Raw genomic sequence first — 23134 nt, forward strand, 5'->3', positions numbered from 1 at the left:
CCTTTGGTACATAATGTTCAGATATCTTCTGAGTGTTGCGTGTGAGATCAATTATCACTTATAGATACCAAATAAGCTAAATCATAATAAAATTATAGTGTTTGAGCTTTTGTATTCTTAAATAAAAAAGGTTACATCCTGACTAAATACTATAATTTTTTATATAATGATAAGTGTTCTATCTGATATTTGATATCCGAGACAAGTCCTGATATTATTGGGACTAGACAGTATATAAATGCTCTTCTTTTATCACAAACACAATTTTTTAAATAAAACTGTCACCAGAAACATTAAATGTCAAAACCACTTCTAACAATGAGTAAATTTACTTCACTTTCTTTCATGAGTAAAATATAGAAGTAAGATAATAAAAGAGTATTTCAAAAAATAAAATTTTTAAGGTCAAAAATAAATAATATATTAATTAAAATTATTAATACTTTACGGCCTTATTCAATATTTTAATAATTTAAATATTAAGTTCATTATATAATATATTAATCTAAGTTATGATATGACTGTTAATGAAATGAAATGAATATTTATGTGCAGAAACTTTGTGATTTAGAAATAAATAATATTTTATATTCTTTAATCATGAGAAAATTATTTTATAATTAAAAGGAAATTATAGATTATTATTTAAATTAATATTTTAAATATACATTTATCTTTTTAAATATATTAAAAATTATTTTTCTAACATTGAAACAATTCAAAATAAAACTTTGAAATGAATATCAAAAATACAAATATCATTGGCTAAACTGACAGGGAAATTAAAAAGCAAGTAAACATCATCAAGTGCAGAATAATAAACGATCGCAAATATATTAGCAATAAAAACATCTATATTAATTAATATATCTTAAAAATTTATATTAAAATTTTGAAAAGAAAAACTAATTTAAAACAAATTGAAATCGTTTATTCAATTTTAATTTGAAAAATTACAAATTCAGACAGTAACTTGGCGTGAAGCCAAGTCAATTCCAATTGATTTTGGGACTCCTAAAAGCCAAATTTAACATAGAAAAGAAAAAAAAATCTATTTAAGTAAATATTATAAATACTGTAACAATTAGGAAAATAGATTTTGCTACAATGGTAGGTGGGGAAAAAAAATTGCACATATTGTGCATAAATTGTTACTTGTTGGTTCTCGTGACTTTCTGAAATAATGAAACATGATGTGATTTGAAGGGTCCACAGTTCTCTCAAACCTTAACATGTCAATGTAACAGAGCATACATCACATTATCGTTTCCTTCAACTCATATTACAACTTTCTACACACAGCATATCTAATTTTTTCATGTCTTCGACAAAACTTTACCCTTTGTTTTTTGGTACCCTTTATATTGGGAAAGCATATGCAATTATATAATGGGTAAGTGATAGATACCCATCCACTTCTAAATTCTAATTACTGTGTAATGCATCTTCTGAATCATTTCATTTCTTATTTTATATCATCTACATAAACTCAGTTTGTGATTGTGATATGCATCTCCTTAAACCGAGTTTCTTTTACTTAATACAAATAAATATATTCATATATCTCAAATTAATTGGTTTCAAATAATCAAAATACGGAATAAATTTCTATTGTATATGAATTTATATAAAATCAAGGTTGTCATAATTTATATCATCATATATAAATCTACATCATAAAGTGAAATCTATTATTTCAATTTCCACTCTCACATTTTAACAAAAACATAAAACCAAGGGTTTATATATACAATGTATATCCATTTTAAAAAATCAACACCATTAGAAGACATCTAATAATTTTAATCCACTATCACACCAAATTAATCAAAAGCATCTAAGAGTTTCAACATTTCGCATCAACCATTAAATGAGTACTTCATTTAATTTTCCTTAACTCCAAATCTTAGTCTTTCAACTAAAACACTCTCAAGATAAAGAATACAAGACAAAGAATAATAAAGTTCAAACTTACTTGTATTTAAAAACTAAATAGATTTACTAACATATTAAAAGCTTTTTACGTTAATTATTTTTAATTTTTTGTTAGTCTTAGATCCGATGTCATTATCAAACACCTAAACTTAGATTAAGTTTATATTAACGTTATAGATCGAACTGTATCAGGTTCAACGTAAATGTGTAAATTTATGTGGAATAATACTAGATCTCACATAAATGCGACAATTAACGTCAGACTATATCAGGTATAACGTAAAAAAAAAAAAACTCAGTAACCAACAAAAAAAACAACAACAATTAAATGAACATTTATAAGTTTGTTTCAATTTAGCATTTTGCATAAGGATTTAAACAAAGTTAAAGAAGAATTGGTAATGAGAGAAACTAAAGTTAAGACAAAGGTTAGGCACACAAAAAGAATATTGAGTTATACAAGTTCAAAGGTATTTAGTACTCTTGAACCAGAATACCCTTGAATATGTACAACTCAATCTTCTCCTTTAGTGGTCCAACCTTTGTCTTAGGTTTGACTTCTTTTTTCACCAACTCTTCTTCAATTTTATCAAAAATGCTTCATTTGATGCATAACCCTCCAAACTGAAACAAGTTCAAATACTCATTCCATTGTAATTTTTTATTTGGTGATAGAAACGAACCAAAGTGAGAGTCGAGATTCGCTTTTAATTTTAAATTTCATGAAAATAAAAAAATATAAAAACAAAATCTTTTTTTACCACTGTACTTTTACAATGACAAACATGACAAACAAAAACAAGGGGATATTGATGCAAAGTCATGAGTGAGTTTTCCAATAAGCAGTCACAGTTACAAATGAAAATGCAAAGTTTAGCAAACAAACCTCAGTGTCGAAACAAAGCCTTTGACGATACAAAATCGAATCCTCAAACAAGCACCATTTCGACACCAAAGAACAAATCCTAACTCAAAAGAGTGTATTCAGTATGTTTTTATGTAGTAAGAAATGAAAAGAAAGACCCTAGATCTGATGTATAAAAATAAATTTACACCCAACTTCTTATTATCTTATGTAAAACAAATCATTTACGTCAGATTCTATAATGTTTGACATAAAATATTTGTTTTACATTCAATAAGAAGTCTAACGTTTATAAATCATTTCTACTTAATTGTGGATTTCTTCGTTGTTAGACTTAAATTAGATGACATAAATAACTATTTTTATGTTAGTAACCATACTAGATCAACTTAAAATCACCCTTTCTTGTGGAATTGCACTTGTGATTACCATTCCTAACTTATGCACGTAGAATCAAAGAAAAAGATCAAATATTTTATAGAAAAAAAATTACTTTGAAGGAATATTTAATCAGATAGTTTTAACGTATGTTTGGTTATCCTCAAAATAATTGAGTTAAATCTAAAAGAGAAATAATAATTTTATGACAATATTAGACAAAAGTTAGAGAGAATAAATTTTAGAGAAATTAATGTTGATAAGAGATAAAGAACAAACATTTTTTATTTATAATTTTTTTTATTTAATCAAATAGTTTTAACGTATATTTGGTTATCCTCAAAACAATTGAATTAGATCTAAAAGTGAAATAATAATTTTACGATAATATTAGACAAAAGTTAGAGAAATTAATATCGTTAAGAGATGAAGAACAAACATTTTTTATTTATAACTTTTTTAAATAATATTCATCATTTATTTTAAAATCTCCTCTCTAAATTTATAAAATTCAGTAATCTATAATTAGTGGTTATCTATAATTAGGATTATGATGGCGCTTTGGAACGATTGAGTACTCACTTTGAACTTGATGATAAGTTAGAAATTTTGACACACTCATACGAATAATATTTTATACATCCGTATTATATTATCATTCAAGATATTAATATCAATAATTATTTTGTATTCTTCTTATTAAACTTTAAAAAGTGAAAGAAACCCCATCATCCAACAGTTTTCATGTGTCATTTAACACATCTCACAATAGTTAAACAAAATTTGGCTAATTATATACATAACACCAAAGTGAAATCATGTGTAGATTTAAAATAATGGAAAATTAGTTGATAAATAATTACATTAATAAAACAAACTCATATTTCCTATTAGTTTTATTTTTGAAATTTTTTTCGTTGAAAATATTTATAAATTTTGTTATGAAAAAAAGTTTATAGAGAATTGTTCTCATTTTTTTTTCAAAATATTTTGTATAAATACTTTTCACAACAAATTTTGTAAAAATACTTACGAATTTTATAATTTTATAGATAATAATTACCCACAAAAGAATTACCTGCCAATTAAGATTTTTAAAAGAAATAGTAAAAAAAAAATCTTACAATTTTTTTAAACAAATTTACAAAAAAAAAATTATATAATACGAACATTTTTAATAGTGTTAACATAAAAGTGGTGTACATAATGATATTTAGATAAAATCAAGAAATGTAAAATTAAATTTATTTAAAGTAAAGGTTGGTAGAGAACTTACAAAAGATGGACGATGGAGAACTCTGAGAAGCAAGAATAAGTTCTGCAAATTCTACAAAAACTGGGATTCTTCAGAGAAGATATCGGACATAGAAATTGGTGTTCCAATCAGGAAACTTTGACGGATATATAGCTATAAAAATAACTTTAAAATATTTGAAGGGAAAGAGATATCTAAATATTTCTCTTTAGCAACAATCTTGGGAATGGTTTTATCTTTTTGTTTTTGTTAGATTCCTACAACCTACACCTACACCTAAATATTTCTTGCATAATTGAAACTCTAATATTTAACTTTTAGTTTCTTGTTGTTACTTTCTTTTCCTTTTAATTAAATTTGTTTTTTTTTTAAAGCTCTTGTATAGGAGGGTACATATAGATCTAATATTTGAAATAAAATATCATATATAGTGATAACATCAGACAAATCTTTGAATTAATTTTCTTCTTTAATTTTGTTTCAAAATTTGTGTGCTAAGTCTAAAGATCTCTTAATATAGGAGTTATTGTTTCCTGATATATTTCCAAATCTAAAACTTTTGAACTTAATTTGAAATATTTTAGTATGACTTTTTCAATAATCACTTATAAACTTTCTTTTATATTATATTACTTAGATGTTCAATTTATTAATTTATTCCTTCTGAGAAAATTAATATTATTATAAAAAAATCATGTATTACTAAAAGTTATTATTCATAAATATTTTGTTGGGTGTGTTTTTTAAGTATTGGTACATTAAGTTTCATTCATCATGTTTAAAAACGCTACAAGGCCGATGTTTATATAACCTTTTCGACAATAGAAATTTTGATTGAAACTAAACTTCATATATCAAAATAGGAAAATATTATTGGCTTCTGCAATCTTTTAATTAAATAAAATTTATAGGATTATGAATACCTTATTCATTTTAATACATCATTCCCGGTTTATAATCTTAAAATGTATATTTGTTAGAAATGATAGGTTGCGTTAAACATTGAACAAAAAATCTTAAAAAATATAGTTTATTTCTGAAAGGAAAATAATTTAAAATAGCTTAGTATTTAAGAATAAACTAAACTGCACACATTAGTTGTTTTTCTTCTTCTAATTGTAAAATAAAAAGAAATTCGTTTCGAAGGAGTTTTTAAGCTGATATTGTGAAATATTTATACTTTGTGTATAAATCTCTTTTTAGCTTTAATTTTAAAACTGCCTTTAAGCAAAAAAAAAAAAAAAAAAAAAAAAAAAAAAAAAAAAACTGAATTGAACATCTTAATTCTTAGTTATTAAGAATATTCTCGAATGCTCAAGTGTTACTATGAATGTCTTTGATTTGTAAGATGAAATTGTTCTTTCTCAAACTTTGATAATTTAGACAAAAGTTTATTCCAGATAACTATAACATAATATTACAAGGTGGAGGAAGCTCTATACTTTTTATAAACAATTAGGATGGCCTACTCCTCTTCGGTGACGGACCCATGTACATTTTAATACATGTAAATACATTCCTTGACTTTAACAAAAATATAAATGTATTAATATTATTATTATTATTATTATTATTTTGCTGTTGTCTTTTTGCCACCCATTTTTTGTAATGTTAATCTTTTACTCAGTTTTTCGACTGATGTGAAATTTTGTCTTTCAGTGATTAGTTCTTTTCTTATGTTTTATTTGCTTCTATCTCACTACACCGTGTACTTTCAAGTTTATTCAATTGTCTATTTCGCTTTCAGTTCATTACACTTAATTTCGATGCTGATATCTTCATTTTTATCTTAAAGGATGATTAAGTAAGTTTTTAATATTAATTAAGAGTAGAATATAGGAAAGGGTTTTATGAGGAAAGATTTTGCAAATGGTAGAGATAGAAGTGAGGGTAGAAAACGTAGATCCAGTGCACCAAAAGAGGATAAAGAAAAAAGGGAAAAAGGAAAACTGGGTGGGAGGAATAAAGGAAGCAAAGGAAGCACGTTTTGGTGTTATGGTATGGTGTTAATGTTGCGTTATGTTATGTGTGTTGCAACAATTGCAAAGGCAAATGCAATGACCACATCACAGCAGCACCTTGCCTTTCTTAACAATGTAGAGTTGGGTTGGCCATGCATTTGTGAGAGCAACGCCCCATAATAGATTGCTACGTTTCCTCAAAAGTATTAAGAAGCAGGCACCAGCCACCCCCACATTTGCGAGTTCCAAGATAGAGACTAGACATTGATTTTTTAGCCATTAAAGAAAGCACCATATGAAAACGATTTCTCAGCATTCCTAAAGCAAAACCCTTCTACCTTACACGTGTTAAAGCTATGCACATGGCCCAACCCAACCCAACCCAGTTGCATTTCATTTCATTGCATTGCACCGAAGCTTCCCTCCCAAGCAATCACCTAATCTTCCAAACCAGTATATCAAACGTATGTATGTACTGTGTAAAACTCATCCTGGACCCATCACAGCCTTTTCCTACTTCACATTTATTTTATATTATGACTCCCCAATTGGGTCGCCAAATTTATTAAAATTCACACACATCCAGCTGCAACCACGTGAAAGCTACTTTTAATTTGTACTGGAAAAGCAATCACGCCTTCAGTGAGATTATACATCTTACAAGAAACCGACCCTTTATGCAATTCTCTCTGTACAAACAATTAATAATTACGTGCCACAAAACTCTTTTGTCATTACTGTTTCAATTTGAATTTTATCTAACAGTGTAATGAACAGACAGAACAAGTAATTGGAGGGGACTAAATGAGAGGTAAACATCATTTTCAACAAATCAGTGAGGAGATAATGAAAATTCCTTGCATTATTATTTATAGTAAAGCAATGCGGGTGGACAGGTTGGAATCAGATGTTACTGACAAGTATTCCCCAAAATGATTCCACTGTGAATCAACAACTATTGGAAGGAGCCGTAATCCCTCTGGAAATATGGTCCAGCCCTTCCAAATTGCTTTGTTTATTACCCTAAGACACAAAATAAAAAAAAAAGGGTAAAATTTGACCCATCCACCGTTTTTGTCTTTGCCTTGTGACTTTCGAAGCCCATCAAAAAGAACAAAAGTAACTGATATCACTGCAACCTTCAGCACTGCTGCTGCATTGCTAGCTTTTTCCAGAGGCTCCTAATATTATTATCAACCCCTCTACAACTATGACCAAGCCAAAACAACAAATAAATAAAACCCATCTCTACTATTTTTCCAGACACAGCTTTGCTTTTACATTTAACCCCTTTTTTTTCCCCAATTTCCCAACAAAAACCTATTTCTTCTTCTATAAACCCTATTCTCCTATAGAAGACTACTACATTTTTCATTCCTACCCCCTTCAACCCTACCCCGATTTCCTAAATCACCATCACCCCCAACAAACCAAAAGAACAAAATATTCCGCTTCTCAACAAGCAAAAGATTAATCAAATCAGTATGTCCACTCCTGTGGCAGCCTGAACTCATGGTATACTGCTGGCTGAGACTTGAGGTTGCGTTTCTGTTGAGAAAGGACATAGTTACTCCTCAGCCTGGAAACAGCTGCACCTGAATACCCCAAAAGTCAAAAACACCTCAATAATCCCACCATTTTAATTTTTGCATTTAAAATTACAAAAAACATTTCAAAGGGTTTCAAAAAACTATACCATTTTCCAAGTTGGAACCAGCGTTAAATCGTTGCATTGGTTGCGGCGGCTGCCCCCCCACCATATCATCGAGATTCAGATTTAGGGCCTGCGCCACTCTGGCTGGAACAAGCACAGTTGAACAGGCTGCAAACAACATCCAATACTTAGGTCAAAAGTCACATAATAGATGCTTACTTCATAGCAAATAATAATTAGAGACCTTCACATGGACCACCTCTAATTTACATGCTCCCAATTAAAATGGCAGATTTACTTAACATAGCAGAAAAAACTTATAGTTAACATAAAGTAAACACAAACGTAGAAGCACGCATTAATTACAAATTTCAACAACCAATAAACCTCTCTAGCTACCCCTAGTAAATAATGCAACGGCCACCCAAAAGTTCTAAATGCAACGAAACCTAGGAGCCTTTAATCTCACCTGGCTTCTTTCGTGGTTCAGCAGGACTATCCACTCGGCGAGGGAGAAACACCCCTGTGCCAGCACATTCCCTTCTCCCAGAAGGGTTTCCAAGAAAGACAGCACGCATACCAGAGCCATATTGCTGATTTTGTTGTTTAGCGTGTTGCAGAGGAGGCCATGCAGACGCAGACAAACCCAAAGGCCTGACGTTCCTCCCAGTAACATCACTATTCCTCCCTCTATTGCCAACCACTTGTTGTTGCCTCTGCGAGTAAACCCCACCACATTGCTTCTGCACATTCCACACCGTGTTCTGCTGCTTTGCCAGCTGTTGTTGCCTCAGCAATTGAAACTAGCACAGAAAAACAGATCAGAGTCATGACAAAAGGGTAAACTAGCAAATAAAAAAAGTGTGATGGCCTTGTGAGATTTGGGTTCTTACATGTGCTATCTGCAACTGCTGGTGATGAGAGAGTGGTTGATGCGCGTAGAATCCGACATCAGGGTTGATTGTGGTAGCGGTTTTGGATGGAAGGGTGGTGGTAATAGGAGAGGGTTTCCTTTGGGGAACCATGTGTCCATTGTGTTGGTTTAAAGAAAAACCCTCTTCACTCAACCTCATCCTTTCCACTTCCCCTGCAGCCGCATGCAGCAGATCCCAAGTGGTTTTCGCAGAAGACATCTTACAAACACCATCAGGACTACCCTGGCTTGACCCTTTGCCACAACCACAACCACTTCCAAAATCACAGAGAGTTGATTGTGGTGAGCCAGACAAAAACCGACCCTGCAATAAAACCACAGAGTAATCATTAAACACTTAAACAATAACTGAAAAAACTCCGAAATAGCACTAACTACGACAAGAAATAAGGACAGAAAGTGCTGTTGTCGCGATTCATACCACAGACTTGTTATCGGTTTGGAGGGAGGAGCGAGCTAAACGGAGGGACAACTCAGCAACGAGCTGCTCCTCCTCGTCGCTCTCGGTCTCGCTGGAGCCACCGGCGGTGGAATCAACCGGAGAAGCAAGTTCAGAGGAAGGGAACCCGTACGGGAACTCGGACGGGAACAAAAGGGCATCGTGCTGCAAAGGCTGACGCTTTTCCTGAAAGGGTGTCGCCGGGACATCATCGTCGGCGAGGAACTGCGGCGGGAGCCAGAACTCGCCGTCGTCTAGGTTGTCTGCCATGAGAGAAGAAAGAGAGAAAAAAAAGAGACGGTAGTGTTGCGTTGGAAGAGGGAGTGTGAAGGGATTTTGGTGATTCGTGAAGATTTTAAAAGGCGCAGAGTGTGTGAGAGAAAGAGAAAGAGGAGGGAGTGTAAGAAGAGAGAATAGGGTGTATTTGTAGAGACACACTGTGTTATGGGCGGTGCGCCACGCTCACGCGGGAACCGAGAGTGGCCACACGCGCCAACAAGGAAAAATCTCAAAATCAAAATACCCTAATCATTTTCTGCCGGTTCGCCCACCAGTCATATCCTTTCACCCTTTTTCTTACGCGGGACAAATTTCAATATCATTCTATTCATTAAATTATTTATGTTTTCGTATTTAATAAATCATAAAATATCTAAAGTTTAAATTTAAATTTAAATATCATTACAACTGAAGCTAATAAGTATATCATTAAATCTTTAATTCAAATAATAAATTTTATTTAATAAGTTAAACGTGTTTTCGTTGTAATAAATAAAAAAAAAGCTAAAGTCTGTATTTAAATATGATTACAACTGAAGGTAATAAGTACATAATTAAATCTTTAATTCAAAGAGTAAATTTTATTTAAAATAACGTGTTTTCGCATACAATAAATTTAAAAAAAATATAAAGTTTATATATAAATATGATTACAGCTGGAGTAACTAGTATATAATTAAATGCTTAATTGAAAGAGTAAATGTTATTTAAACTTTAATCGCATTGTTCACTTGTTTAGCGTTTGCCGGTCGCTGGTCACGATTCATCTGTATATCGACATCTCGCGGCATATTGTGCTAATGAATAGTATCGGTACTGTTATTTATTTCGTTGCATAAATCAAGAAAAAATTGGATGGAGTAATAAAGATGTAGATATCAATTTTAATATCACACAATTTAAGAGATATAAGTATACAAATTTATCTTAGATTTTCCTGACCTTGATTTATTGCGATTTTAGTTGGGTGGCTTTATTTTTAGATGAGTTAAAACAAATTTTATTTGTATTAAATAGTAAAGTACAATGTTTTTAAAAATTAAGTATAGGTGTACTTGAGGATTATTTATAATCTTTATATGAAAATATTATTTATAAAGTTTGGAATTTTTATTTATTTGCAAATTGTCCCGATATCAAATCTATTATGCAAAATGATATGCATAAATCCAAAATTGTTAAAACTTTTAGAATGTTAATTTGGTAAATTTGACGTTGAAACATGAAGGCTTTATGTATAAATGAAAAAGAGACTCTACAAAGAAAATCGCATTCCTTTTAAATATTGGCTGAGATTTAATTATGATAGACTGAATAGATTAATATTACTAAGAAATTAAATTTAAAAACAATTTAAGTGTATTAAACTTCACTGTAAATAATACTTCTAATAATATTATTTTAATCCTGAAAGTGAAACACATATTATTTCATTAATTGTCAAAATAAGCTTTAAATTTATTCAAATAAAAGTTATTTTTGTTTTACAACCTTATTAATCACTTCAAATCAAATTAGTAGAATATTATATTAGAACCCTTTAACTAACCCAATTCTTAATGTACTAATTTAATGTTTTACCGCGTATTCATAATTATATCAATTGCCATTTTGTTGTTATTTGAAACTTTGTCTCTTCTACTTTATACCATAATCTATATCTTTAAGAAAAGCAAATTCAAAAAATAAACACATAATTTCAAACACAAAAGAGAAAGTTAAAAAAAAATGTAATTTATCCAAAAATGGGGTTGGATTAGTTTTGAAGTAACTTATTGTTCAATTTGATAAAAAAAAAAAATAGACAGTGTAGGCTAGATTGTGTTTGTTTTATTAAACTCGGTTCACACTTCTTGATTAGATAAATAGAATTGAAACATTTGAGTTACATATTTAAAAAAATAAAAATAAAACATTTTTATTATATATTTTAGAATATTTTTAAAAAACTATATTATTTAATCTTTAAATGATAAATAAAGGTTATATTTTAAAAGTACATATTTAATTAATAGAATATTAATTATATCACTATTATTATTAGTACTGTTTAATAATTTTGATTAAATTAAATTGTGTTGAGCATAAAATTTAATCTATGGATTTATCCAGAAGGATAGACAAAAAAAAAGAAAAAGAAAAAGAGAAAACACAAAAGGAAAAAGGTAGAAAACGCTGAAGATAAAATCAAATTCTCATGTATATCTACTTACTTCGCATCCATGGAATGGATTTATATAGGAATCTTATATGTAATAGATTATAGTAAATATATATTACTGATTATTACTAATATTTATATTTTATTATAATAAAATAAACAATTAAAAGAAAATTAGATATACTTTTTAAACTTAATATATATAATTAACTGGCCGAAATTGCGTCACTTTAACAAAAAATTATATGTTATCGTAACAACAATTTATATAAATTATTATAACAAAAATTTATACTGAAACATTTTTTATTAAAAATACATAAATCAACCCAAAAATGTAAATAAAAAATCTAATTATTTATATCATTGACTGATATTAAAAAAATGAATAAAACCAAAATTTAAACTCTAAACATCATAATTTGGTTAGACATGTGTCAAATTAAAAACTGCAACGTCTATATAATAGAACATGTATATAATAGGACCGTAAAATATCATGCTGCTACAACATAATTAATTATCTGAGTTATATCGAGTGAATTGATAAAAACAACCCATTTCTCAGTATTTTAATCCTTGTCAACACTGAATTGATAAAAACAATTCACTCGATATGTAAAAAGTTAAGTGAGATTAGGTTATATTGGATTTAACCTAATATAAAAACAACTCAAGTCAACTATTTTAATTGAATCCGATTATCCAGTTATGCGATTAATAACACATGTTTCTTATCTTAGACTATATAATATATTGTAGGGTTAAATATGTTTTAATTTTTTAAATTTGGATAAAATTTAAAATTAGTTTTTCTTCAAAAAAATTAATTAATTTAGTTTTTATTTTTATAAATACGTGAATTTAGTCATTTTAACCTAATTTTATTAAGTTTATTTGACAATTCAAACACGTTTTATGATAATATTTGAATTAACATTGAAGTGAAAATATGTCAAATGGAATAAACAATTCAAATATTATCATGAAATATGTTTGAATATTAGATAAACCTAATAAAATTTGATTAAAATAATTAAATTCACGTTTTGCTAAAGATGAATGACTAATTGATCAAAAATTTCAAAAAAATACTAATTCTAAATTTTACGAAATAAAAACACATTTACCCCTATATTTTATTATATATATTGTAAATATTTTTCGTGTTTTCCATATTTAATAATATATATATATATATATATATATATAATATTTTCCGAGTAATATATTGGTTATAGGTTTTATGGTTTTGTAATAACCTTGAAGAAAGTTGTATGCAAAAGATAAAATTTAAAAAGAAACACACTTTTCAGATAATTTTACAGTATTTTAGTTCTTAAAAATTAGTGGGCGGCAGTTAAAATACGAACAACGAATATCTCGTTTTGAATTTGAAAAAAACAATTTTTTTTTAATTAGAAGAAAAATGTGTGAAAGTGTAGCAGTGAAGGAGTTGCGCTTGCGCACAACTTTTCATGAAGCAACGCAACGCATCGCCACGTAGGCCCCACTAAAAGCCAGAGAAGATGAAAATTATATTTGTTATTAATTGTAAGAAATTTTTTTTCATCCAAGCTATTTATGACGTGTTTGGAAAAACTGTTTCGTTAAACATAGTATAACGTTTTTTTTTTCTAAAAACAACTAATTTATTGTTTTCCTTTAACGAATGGAAAAGTTCGATTTTCATATGATAACTGAAATCCACACATGCCATAGATTGTAATGCACGCACAATTCGATTTGGTTAATTTGATTTCCAATGTTGAAACAATAAATTTTAGACGATTTTTTTTTTCTTCATAAAATATATCATTTGAGTCTTTAAGATTGAGTACGTAATTACAGGTTGTATCGTCTTGATGCGCAAGGAAATGTATAAAACACTTGGAAAATGATAAAAAATATGAAAAGATGCTTCAAAAAGCGTGAAGACATTAAGATAACTGTTTTTGGAGAAACAAAATTAAATGCTTTTAATGATCATTTATGATATACTTTGAACTCTTAGAAAATAAAAATAAAATATTTATTCTTATATAAAATAATTAGTGGATTTTTTTAAGCTATTTTCCTTTTACCGTTAAATGCAATTCAAAATACATTTTCATGTGGATTCAAAATACACTTTTATGTGGGATGGCAGTGCGGGTCAGACTCTTTAGATTCGTTTTACACTTGACATGTACAATGCGGATCGAAATTATAAATATATTGTTAGTACTTTTATATTGATTTGGTGCATGAAATATAATGTCGGTTAAATCTTTACCGTATTTATAAATTTCATTATTTAATTATTTTCTATAATTTAGAATTTATTTTCTTAAAAAATTTATGTCTTTTATCATTCGAAGTTTCCAGATGAATTAGTAAATAATCAATGTTTTATAAACAACACAAGTCTCTTAGAATTACGACATCTGGACTTTCCATTGTATTACTTGAAGAATTTGGTAAGCTTGCCAATAAAGTCATAACACTCACTCAACAAGTAAAGAGGTCTAGAGCTCTTAATGATTTTATTTTTTGTTCTCATTTAGTAGGGTTTTAACTCGCCTAATGAGTCTGCATAAAATCATAAACGAGACAAGTATATTAATTGGCTCTAATCGGTGTTTTCAACCCTTTTACAAGCAACACTTGGCACCAAATCAGTTCAAAATTGAACTATTATGAGCTAATTGTTGAAACTTTTGTACCTATACTCAAATATTCCACAAATTAGACATCAATTTCGCATACACTCTATTTTACCCAAACGTTTCATAAGTACCAAATCCCCCAACAAAGTTCATCACAGGTTTAAAATAAATAGTCAAATATGTTCTTTTTATGTCCCTTAGCTTTAAGTTGAAAATTGGAATTAGTTCCTTTTTTAAATTTTGGACCAATTTAGTTCTTCATCTTTAGAAATACGTGAGTTTAGTCCTCTTAACACATTTTTGTTAAGTTTATTTGACATTTCAAAAGTATTTCTGAGCTAACATTGAAGCAAAAACATGTCAAATGGTGTAAATAACTCAAATATCATGAAACGTTTTTGAAACATCAAATAAACTTAACAAAATTTGTTTATAAGAACTAAATTCACACATTTCTAAAGTTATGAAACTAAATTAGACTAAGATTTCAAAGATAGACTAATTCCAAAATTTCTTGAAAGTTAAGGAACTGAAAACATATTTAATACTAAAATAAATTAACCATAATCTCAAACTAGTCATTGTATAATCACATAAAAAAATAACCCACATGACAAAACAAACTTAATCATGTATAAACTATTACTATCTTCTCTTACCTAATGTCAAGTGGGTCACCAATTTATTGGGTCCACACTGATTTAATTAAGAAAAATAAAAAAAAATAAAAAGAGATATTATTATGGGCTCCTGGCCCATTATGCAACCCTTGCATCAGGATTGTTGTGAAAAAAAAGAGTGAGAGAAAAGAGAAATAAGTTGAGTGCCTCTGGTGAGAAAAGAAAAAAGCCATCGAAGATAGTGAAGAAGAAGAAAAAGAGCAACCAATTTATTCTGTGTAAGTCTGCACAGAGAAGCTACCTTCAAGAAAATATTTTATTCCTCTTCTCATATATTGGGGTTCACTATATTATTTATTTAAGGTACCCATTGTGGTTTATTATTTTCACAACTAAAAAAACTCATATTTCCTACCAATTTTGTTTGGAATTTTTTAGGAAATACTTACAAATTTTGTTGTGAAAAAAAAATTGCAAGAAATTGCTATCAATTTTCTTGCAAAATATTTTGTATAAAACACTTTTCGCAACAAATTTTGTAGGAAATACTTGCAAATTTTATAATTTTGTAGGAAATGATTACCCACGAAAGAATTACCTGCCAATTAAAATTCTTAAAAAAAAATTTAATATTAAAATAATCAAGTCTCACTATTTTAAAATCACTATCACTTCTAAAATACCATTTTGTAAGGTTTTACATGTGAGGAGTTGAATTTGTCATGTTTTCATCTTCAGAGATAATTTTCCTTGTATCACTTTTAAAATATGAATTTGTTCTCTTATTCTATACTTTTTTTTAAGTTTAAGACTAAAAATTAATTTATAATTATCTAATAAAAATTTGAGACGTAAATACTAAAAGAAAAATTCATGAAAATCAAGTCACAATTAAAAATTGATTATGAAAAACTACATAGTACAAGATGAATATACAAAAGGCTCGTGAAATAAAAAAATAATGTTAATTATTAAACTAATATTCCACTATCAAATGAAACAAAAGAGACAAATTTTTTGTTTCATTGAATATTTCAAAGAGTTGAAATAATGATTTTTTCTCTTTAAAAAAAAAATAGATAAAAGTGAATGATGAAAACAATACGTAAAAACTCAAAAGACAAATAAAAAGAATCTTAAAATTTTTTTTATTCTTTATTCTGGGCCATGACCTCCTCCAGCTCTTATATGGGTTTGAGGTGGGTGGAATCAGTTTTACACGTAGGGAGAAACGATTCTCACGGAGTTATATCTATTATTAAATAATAATAATAATAAATATGATAATATTAAATTGTAATATGTATAATATTATGTTATGCATATTATAATTTATTATTAAATAATAATATTATTAAATAATGAAACTAAATAATAACAATTACATTAATAATAATAATAATAACAATAATATTAAATAAAAATAAATAAATAAAATTCATATTAATAATAAATAATATATTATTATATTAATGATAATAGATATTAATAATAATATTAAATAATTATTATAATTATATTAATAATAATAATATATTAATTTTTTTATAAGATTATTAAAATTTAATATTTTATGTATTACATAATTTAAATCACTCACAAACCTTTCAAGAAATTTATCTCTAAATTCATTTACTTTGTTACTTTAAACTTTTTAAAAAAAATAACACATACTTCATTCTTAAATTCACTCAAATTCATAATATTGCTGATCTTTAAATTTATTTTCACATATCAACACACCAAAAATTTTAAAGACTAACCTAAAAGTAAAAAAATAAAAAGTCATATTTTAATTAAATATTTATTGAAACTGCTCTTAAAAATGAGGAGTTAAATCCAAATAAGAAAGGTCATAGAAAGAATTGAGAGATAGAGAAAAAAGTGTGACAACACAGATAAAAAGAGTTGAACTAGTAGTAATTAATAGTTGACAATAGTTTATAAAAAGTCTCAATTTTTAATTGATGTCATTATTTTAAGGTAATGAGACATTTAATATTTTATTTATTTATTTTATAATTATTTATTATTTTATTTATCTATTAATGTTATAATAATATTAGTTCATTGATGTATACCCTAAGAAAATGTTATTTGATAATTATTATAAAGTGATACCGTAATTAATCTCTTTTTGTTATTTAATATATCTATCTACACACTCACGTATGTTATCTATTGTTAATAATTATTTATTATTTTTTTTCTAGACTTTAAATTACCATATATAAAATCATATTAATAATAAAATTTTGGTGAATTTGTTGTTGGAGAGTTACTTAGATATTCAAATAGTATTGAGTATTAGATACACAAAACTTATTTATCGTAAGTAATCACTGTAAAATTAAATTACAATTTTTAAATATAAAATAAAATAAAATATGTACCTATCCTATTCAACAGGTACTCAATCCAATAAGGATCCATCAGTCTCACGATCACATGATATTTTCATATTCTTCTATTAGAGAAGATATTCATATATTAACGATATCGATGATAATCTCGACAGTTTGATCACATCCTAATACTAAGTATTAACATATTACATCTTACATCCTAATACTCCCTTATACTAAATATTAATAAAATATTTAGGGTGTGTTTGGTTCAACGTTGCAGAACCAAGAATTAGTTGCTTCTTATTTAACGTGATTTTTTTTTATCTTTTAATTAATTTTGGAAACCAAACATGTACTGATTATGCGTTAGAAAATCAATTCTAATATATTCTACATCACTTTGACGCAGAACCAAGCATGCACTTAGTATATTAAGTAATATATCACCTTATTATACTTATTTAAGGTAATATATCACATTATTGTTATTATACTTATTTGAGGTAGAATGTTATATCGTTAATATTACTATTTTTGTCATATGGGTTCAAGGACCAGAGAGACCATATAAGTATATTTAGTATTCAATGTTGGGCTGATGAAAATAACATGTCTTAAAAAGTTCCAAATCGCCTAGGACAACCAAGAAAGTGGGTGTTAGTATATAATGGGCTGTAAGTCCGTGATGTTCTTTGTCCCGAGTAAAAAATACTTCAAGCTTGTATTTGACTTTTCTTATTTCTTATACTTTTGTAATAAGAGCTTTTTGAGGGTTGGGTTAAATAATTATTTTGGAGAGTGTGGATGTACTCGGGGTCAAAGGGCATGGGTGTGTTGTCTATGTGTTTCCTTTTGTTTATTTTATTTCTTTATTAATAAAGTGATCCTCATGGGGTTTTTCCCAACAATGGTATCAAGAGCTATGGTTCAGTAGAATTTTTTCTTAGTATACTCCATGGTTGCAGTGTAGTCTAATCTTCCACATAAGAAAAGATTAATTCTTTGTTGTAAGAGAATCATCCTTGGTTGTTGAATTTGCAAAAAGAAATTTGATGGAAGGATCATTGTTGGTGTTGTGTTGATGCGGTGAATCTGCAGCTGGGTTTGTGGTGGTGCAAGGACTGTAAGTCGTGTTGAATCTACAGTGGAGTTCACGTGTGGCGAGATGCCCCTGGATCTACAAATGACATCGCAGTTGGTGCTCGCATGGCCTAGTGAGTGATGTACGATGGAGATCTGATTTGTGTGAGTCACAATTTGCGGCATGTGCTGGAGGAAGTGTTATACGGTTTACAGATTTGCTTCAACAAGAGTTAATGGAGGTGCTACGCTAGTAGGTGTTGCATCTTTGGCGAGGGAGTCAGACGACATGGTGGCTGCGAAGTGCAAATGTTCAATTTGTGGCTTTTCGCAATATTCTGTGGTTTTACGTCATGGGTTGCATCATGGTTTCGTCGGACAAAGGGTGTATGGTGTTTATGCATGAGTATTGGCTAATATTAAGGCGAGGTGTGTGGTGATTATACACGAACATTGGTTAGCATTGATGCAGGGTGCATGGAAATTCTTGGGATGACTATTTAGAGTGAAAATTATTGGGATGGTTTGATTCGAAGTGGAAATTCTTGGGATGGTTTGATTCCAAGTGAAAATTCTTCAAATGGTTTAATTCCAAGTGAAAATTCTTGGGCTGGTTTGATTTCGAGTGGAAATTCTTGGGATGGTTTGATTCCAAGTGGAAATTCTTGGGCTGGTTTGATTTCGAGTGGAAATTCATGGGATAGTTTGATTCCAAGTGGAAATTCTTGGGATGGTTTGATTCCAAGAGGAAATTCATGGGATAGTTTGATTCCAAGTGGAAATTCTCGAGACGACTTGATTCCAAGTGATACCCCTTATGGTGGAGTATGATTGCTGGTATAGACAATGAAAATGTGTTTATTTTAATCAGGATAAAGAATACTAGGCTAATGAAAATAACATGTCTTGAAAAGTCCCACATCGCCTAAGACAACCAAGGAAGTGAGTGTTAGTGACTATATAATGGACTCTAAGTCCATGATATTTTTTTGCCCCAGTCAAAAACACTTCAAGTTTGTATTTGACTCTTCTTATTTCTTATACTCTTGTAATAAGAGCTTTGTATCTTGTAATAAGAGCTTTGTGAGGGTTGAGTTAAATTATTAGTTTGGAAAGTGTGGATGTACTTGGAATTAAAACGCATGAGTGTGTTGTCTATGTGTTTTCTTGTATTTATTTTATTTCTCTATTAATTATTGTGTATATTCTCCAATAAATATACATATTCTCGTATGAATACAAATCCTCTTACTAACTTAAGCAGAGTCTTTAGTAAATTTTCTACCTAAAAAATGAGATATTAAGTTTCATTATCATCTTGCCATTTATATAAAGATTCACCCTCCAAATCCTAATAAGAATAAAATATATTAATAAAATTAGAAAGATAATTATATGATATTTGTTCTATTTATTTTTATTTTAGTTCTTTGAACATAATAAAAATTAAAATATTAACTTAAATGGATGCATATGCTAAATTTTCAAACCCTTTCTCCGTTGTCATTGCAACAGTATTTTAAGAAACCAGTTGGAGTACAAATATAATTACTAATTCTGTTTCTTTCCAAAAAACAAGTGTTACTTTAACATATTTTTCTGATATGGAACCTCCACTTCTTTTGAAAGAAATGATCACTTTTTATATATCATACCATCCATACGTAAAATTTAAATCACACACAAACATTTATCATATATCTTACTTAAAATTTTGTAAAAAACAATTCCCTCTCAAAATATAATTAAATTGATAACTAGATTATATAAATAAAAAACTGTTACGATTAATAATATAATTATATTTTTAAATTTATTTTCGAAGTAATATATTAATTTTTAAAAATAATGAACCAATGAAAATTTGTGAATTAAAAATAATTAATATTATAAGTTATTTAATTCGGATAAACGTATTTAGTATTAAAAAATTTCTTTTGATAATAATAATAATAATAAATTTGAATCATAAAATTATACTATTAATAATAATTCGTACACATATTTTTATGACAACATGAGTTTAAAATTAATAATTTAAATCAATAATTAATATTAATTATCATTACTTAAATTATTTTACATTAAATTTGTATGTAAATCATAATCAGTAACAGAATTTTTTATTTAAAAGGAAATGTATGAATTTAATATTAATATACATTTAAATATTAATTTTAAATTATTAAAACATTTATTATCAAATTATTTTTGAGTATTCAGTTTAAATTATTACAAATTTTAATTTTAATGCACATTAAAGTATTAAATTGAATAATTTGTATTCAAATAACATATAATTAATGATGTAATTATTGATATTAATAATGGTTAACTTTTTTAATTTCATAAATTTATTAAAAATTAAAATATGTTAAATTTTTAATTAATATTATTTAATTTAATTTAATATAAATTTTATGGAATATGTTTCTAAAAAAGTTTATTTTTTATTTGATTTTAAATAAAAATATTTAAAATTCGATTTCTAGAAAACAAAATTCGATTGTTTTTTATATAATGACATAAAATTATGACTTACTTATCAAACTCTGATGTAAATAAAAGACACAATATGTTAAGTTGGAGAAAAATGTTGTTAGTAATAAAAAGAATCGGTTTTGCTAATACATAAAAGTGTCAATTTGACCCATTTTTCAAGGTTTGGTTCATACTCACATGAGTCAAGTCCAAAAAGACCCATATAGCCAAAAGATTTTCCATTGAAAAAGTTCACACCTTCCATTTCTGAAAAAAAAAATATATAAGTTATCTTCTATATCTGAAACCTCTCTAGGTTATTTTTTTGTTTTTTTTTTCCTCCATTCACCTCCATCTACCTCCCTTTACCTCCGACGAGGGGCGAATCATAGCATTGACAAGGAGAGCCACGACTTTCTAATAATTGTTTTTTTATATATTTAAAAAAATATATTTATACATTATTACTTTATTTATATTAATTTAGTTTAAAAAATCTATTTTAAAACTTAAAAATCACGTTTTCCTTTTCTATTATAATTTTTTATACTTCTCTATTTGGTTTCTCTCTCTTCCGTGCTTCCATCTCTTACTCTCCTGTTATTTCCACCTCAATTCTCACCATCAATTTATTATTATTTTCAAAATCAAATTGCACCACGACAAAAGTGAAGAGTTAAGAAACATTTTAGATCGAACAATTTCTTCTTTTGAGTAAGTTCATTTTTTACTCTTCTTTTTCGAAGCAATATGTTTTTCTCTTATATGTGGCTTTTCTACGCTCTAAGCATATATTTATCTGGTAAAGATTATATAATCATGCTTTAATTGTTGATCAAACTCTTCTTTGTTTAGATAGAACTATTTTAGGCTTTGAAGTTGTGTAAGGGAAGAACAAGATTAGGAATCTACTCTAAGGTAAGAAATAATAATTATTTAGAAGTTATTAGTTTTCTAAAAATATTAAGTCTTGGTTTTAAGATTTAATTTTGGGTATTCATAATTTTATCTTTTTCTAGATAGGTGAGAGGTGACAAATTTATATTAGAAAAATTATGGTAAAGAATAAAAGAATTGATTCTTTTCTTAAGATGGAGGCTTGTGATGAAGATGAAAAAAAGGCACCTACGTCATTTAAACTTGAGAAACTTCATGAGAATCCAAAAATTGAAGAAAATGAAAAAACAACTATTTAAGGTTCCTAAAGTTATATATAATGAATTTAAAAAATGCTTTAGAACGTGATTTGAGGAACCGTCTTCAAATTTGGCAATACCCACCGAATCAAATTTGATGAGGTACGAAGAGCTTATCTAAAATGGGATCCATATCAAATGCATCTAGAAAATTATCCGTTGTCTGGTAAAGATGATCATTCAAGAAAGTTTCAATACACATGATTTAGCTTATTTCCTTCATGGTTAGAGTATTTGCCATTAAAAGATGTTGCATAATGCTTACCGTGCTAGAAAAAAAATACTATTGATGGATCTACTTATTCACAACGTGGTGATGCTCATAATGCTTACAAAAGCTCGACCTCATTTGAGTTTATACTCATCTTGCATTTGATGAGAGAAATTATGGGGATAATAGATGTTCTTTGTCAAGCATTACAACAACAACCTCAGGATATAGTTAATGTTAGGCGTCTAGTTTGTTCTACAAAAAGACTTATTCAAAACTTGAGAGAAAATGGTTAGGATAAGTTATTAAAAAATGTGACTTCTTTTTGTGAAAAACATGCCTAATTTTTGGGCTTCTTATGTAGTAAGGCAAGGACGCTCTCGTCACCAAAAAGATCATATTACAATTGAGCATTATTTAAGAGTTGAAATATTCTTTGTTACCATTGATAAGCAATTACAAGAGTTAAAATGTAGATTTAATGACCATGCAATGGAATTATTAATTCTAAGCTCTATTTTGGATCCTAAGGATTTTTATAAAGCTTTTAATATTGATAAAAAAATTTGCACTCTTGTAAACAAATATTATCTCATGGATTTCAATGAGCAAGAGACGATTAATTTGAATTTTCAATTACAATATTTCATTATTGATGCTCGTCAAGATTCAAATTTGAAGAATTTATC

At 27.9% G+C, this 23134-nt stretch overlaps 1 protein-coding gene across 1 annotated transcript; it reads right to left on the bottom strand.

Moving 5' to 3' along the window:
* Positions 1-7215: 7215 nt before the first annotated feature.
* Positions 7216-9830, bottom strand: LOC114185292. Its single transcript, XM_028072947.1, has 5 exons — positions 9404-9830; positions 8942-9286; positions 8518-8851; positions 8091-8216; positions 7216-7989 (listed from the first exon to the last, which is right to left on the bottom strand). The coding sequence occupies exons 1-5, from the start codon at positions 9689-9691 to the stop codon at positions 7874-7876; spliced, it is 1209 nt and encodes a 402-aa protein (XP_027928748.1). The 5' UTR covers positions 9692-9830; the 3' UTR covers positions 7216-7873.
* Between the last annotated feature and the right edge of the window lie 13304 nt (positions 9831-23134).

The sequence above is a fragment of the Vigna unguiculata genome, chromosome 5 (assembly GCF_004118075.2).
Source record: "Vigna unguiculata cultivar IT97K-499-35 chromosome 5, ASM411807v1, whole genome shotgun sequence".
Classification (NCBI taxonomy): domain Eukaryota; kingdom Viridiplantae; phylum Streptophyta; class Magnoliopsida; order Fabales; family Fabaceae; genus Vigna; species Vigna unguiculata.

Bases quoted from the DNA above. Each gene is read 5' to 3' on its own strand.
- LOC114185292 (XM_028072947.1), bottom strand. From the start codon at position 9,691: ATGGCAGACAACCTAGACGACGGCGAGTTCTGGCTCCCGCCGCAGTTC. The intron at 9,287-9,403 runs GTATGAATCGCG...GTTTTATTGCAG, and splicing joins AAACCGATAACAAGTCTGTG to GGTCGGTTTTTGTCTGGCTC. The intron at 7,990-8,090 runs GTATAGTTTTTT...TGGGGTATTCAG, and splicing joins TGGTTCCAACTTGGAAAATG to GTGCAGCTGTTTCCAGGCTG.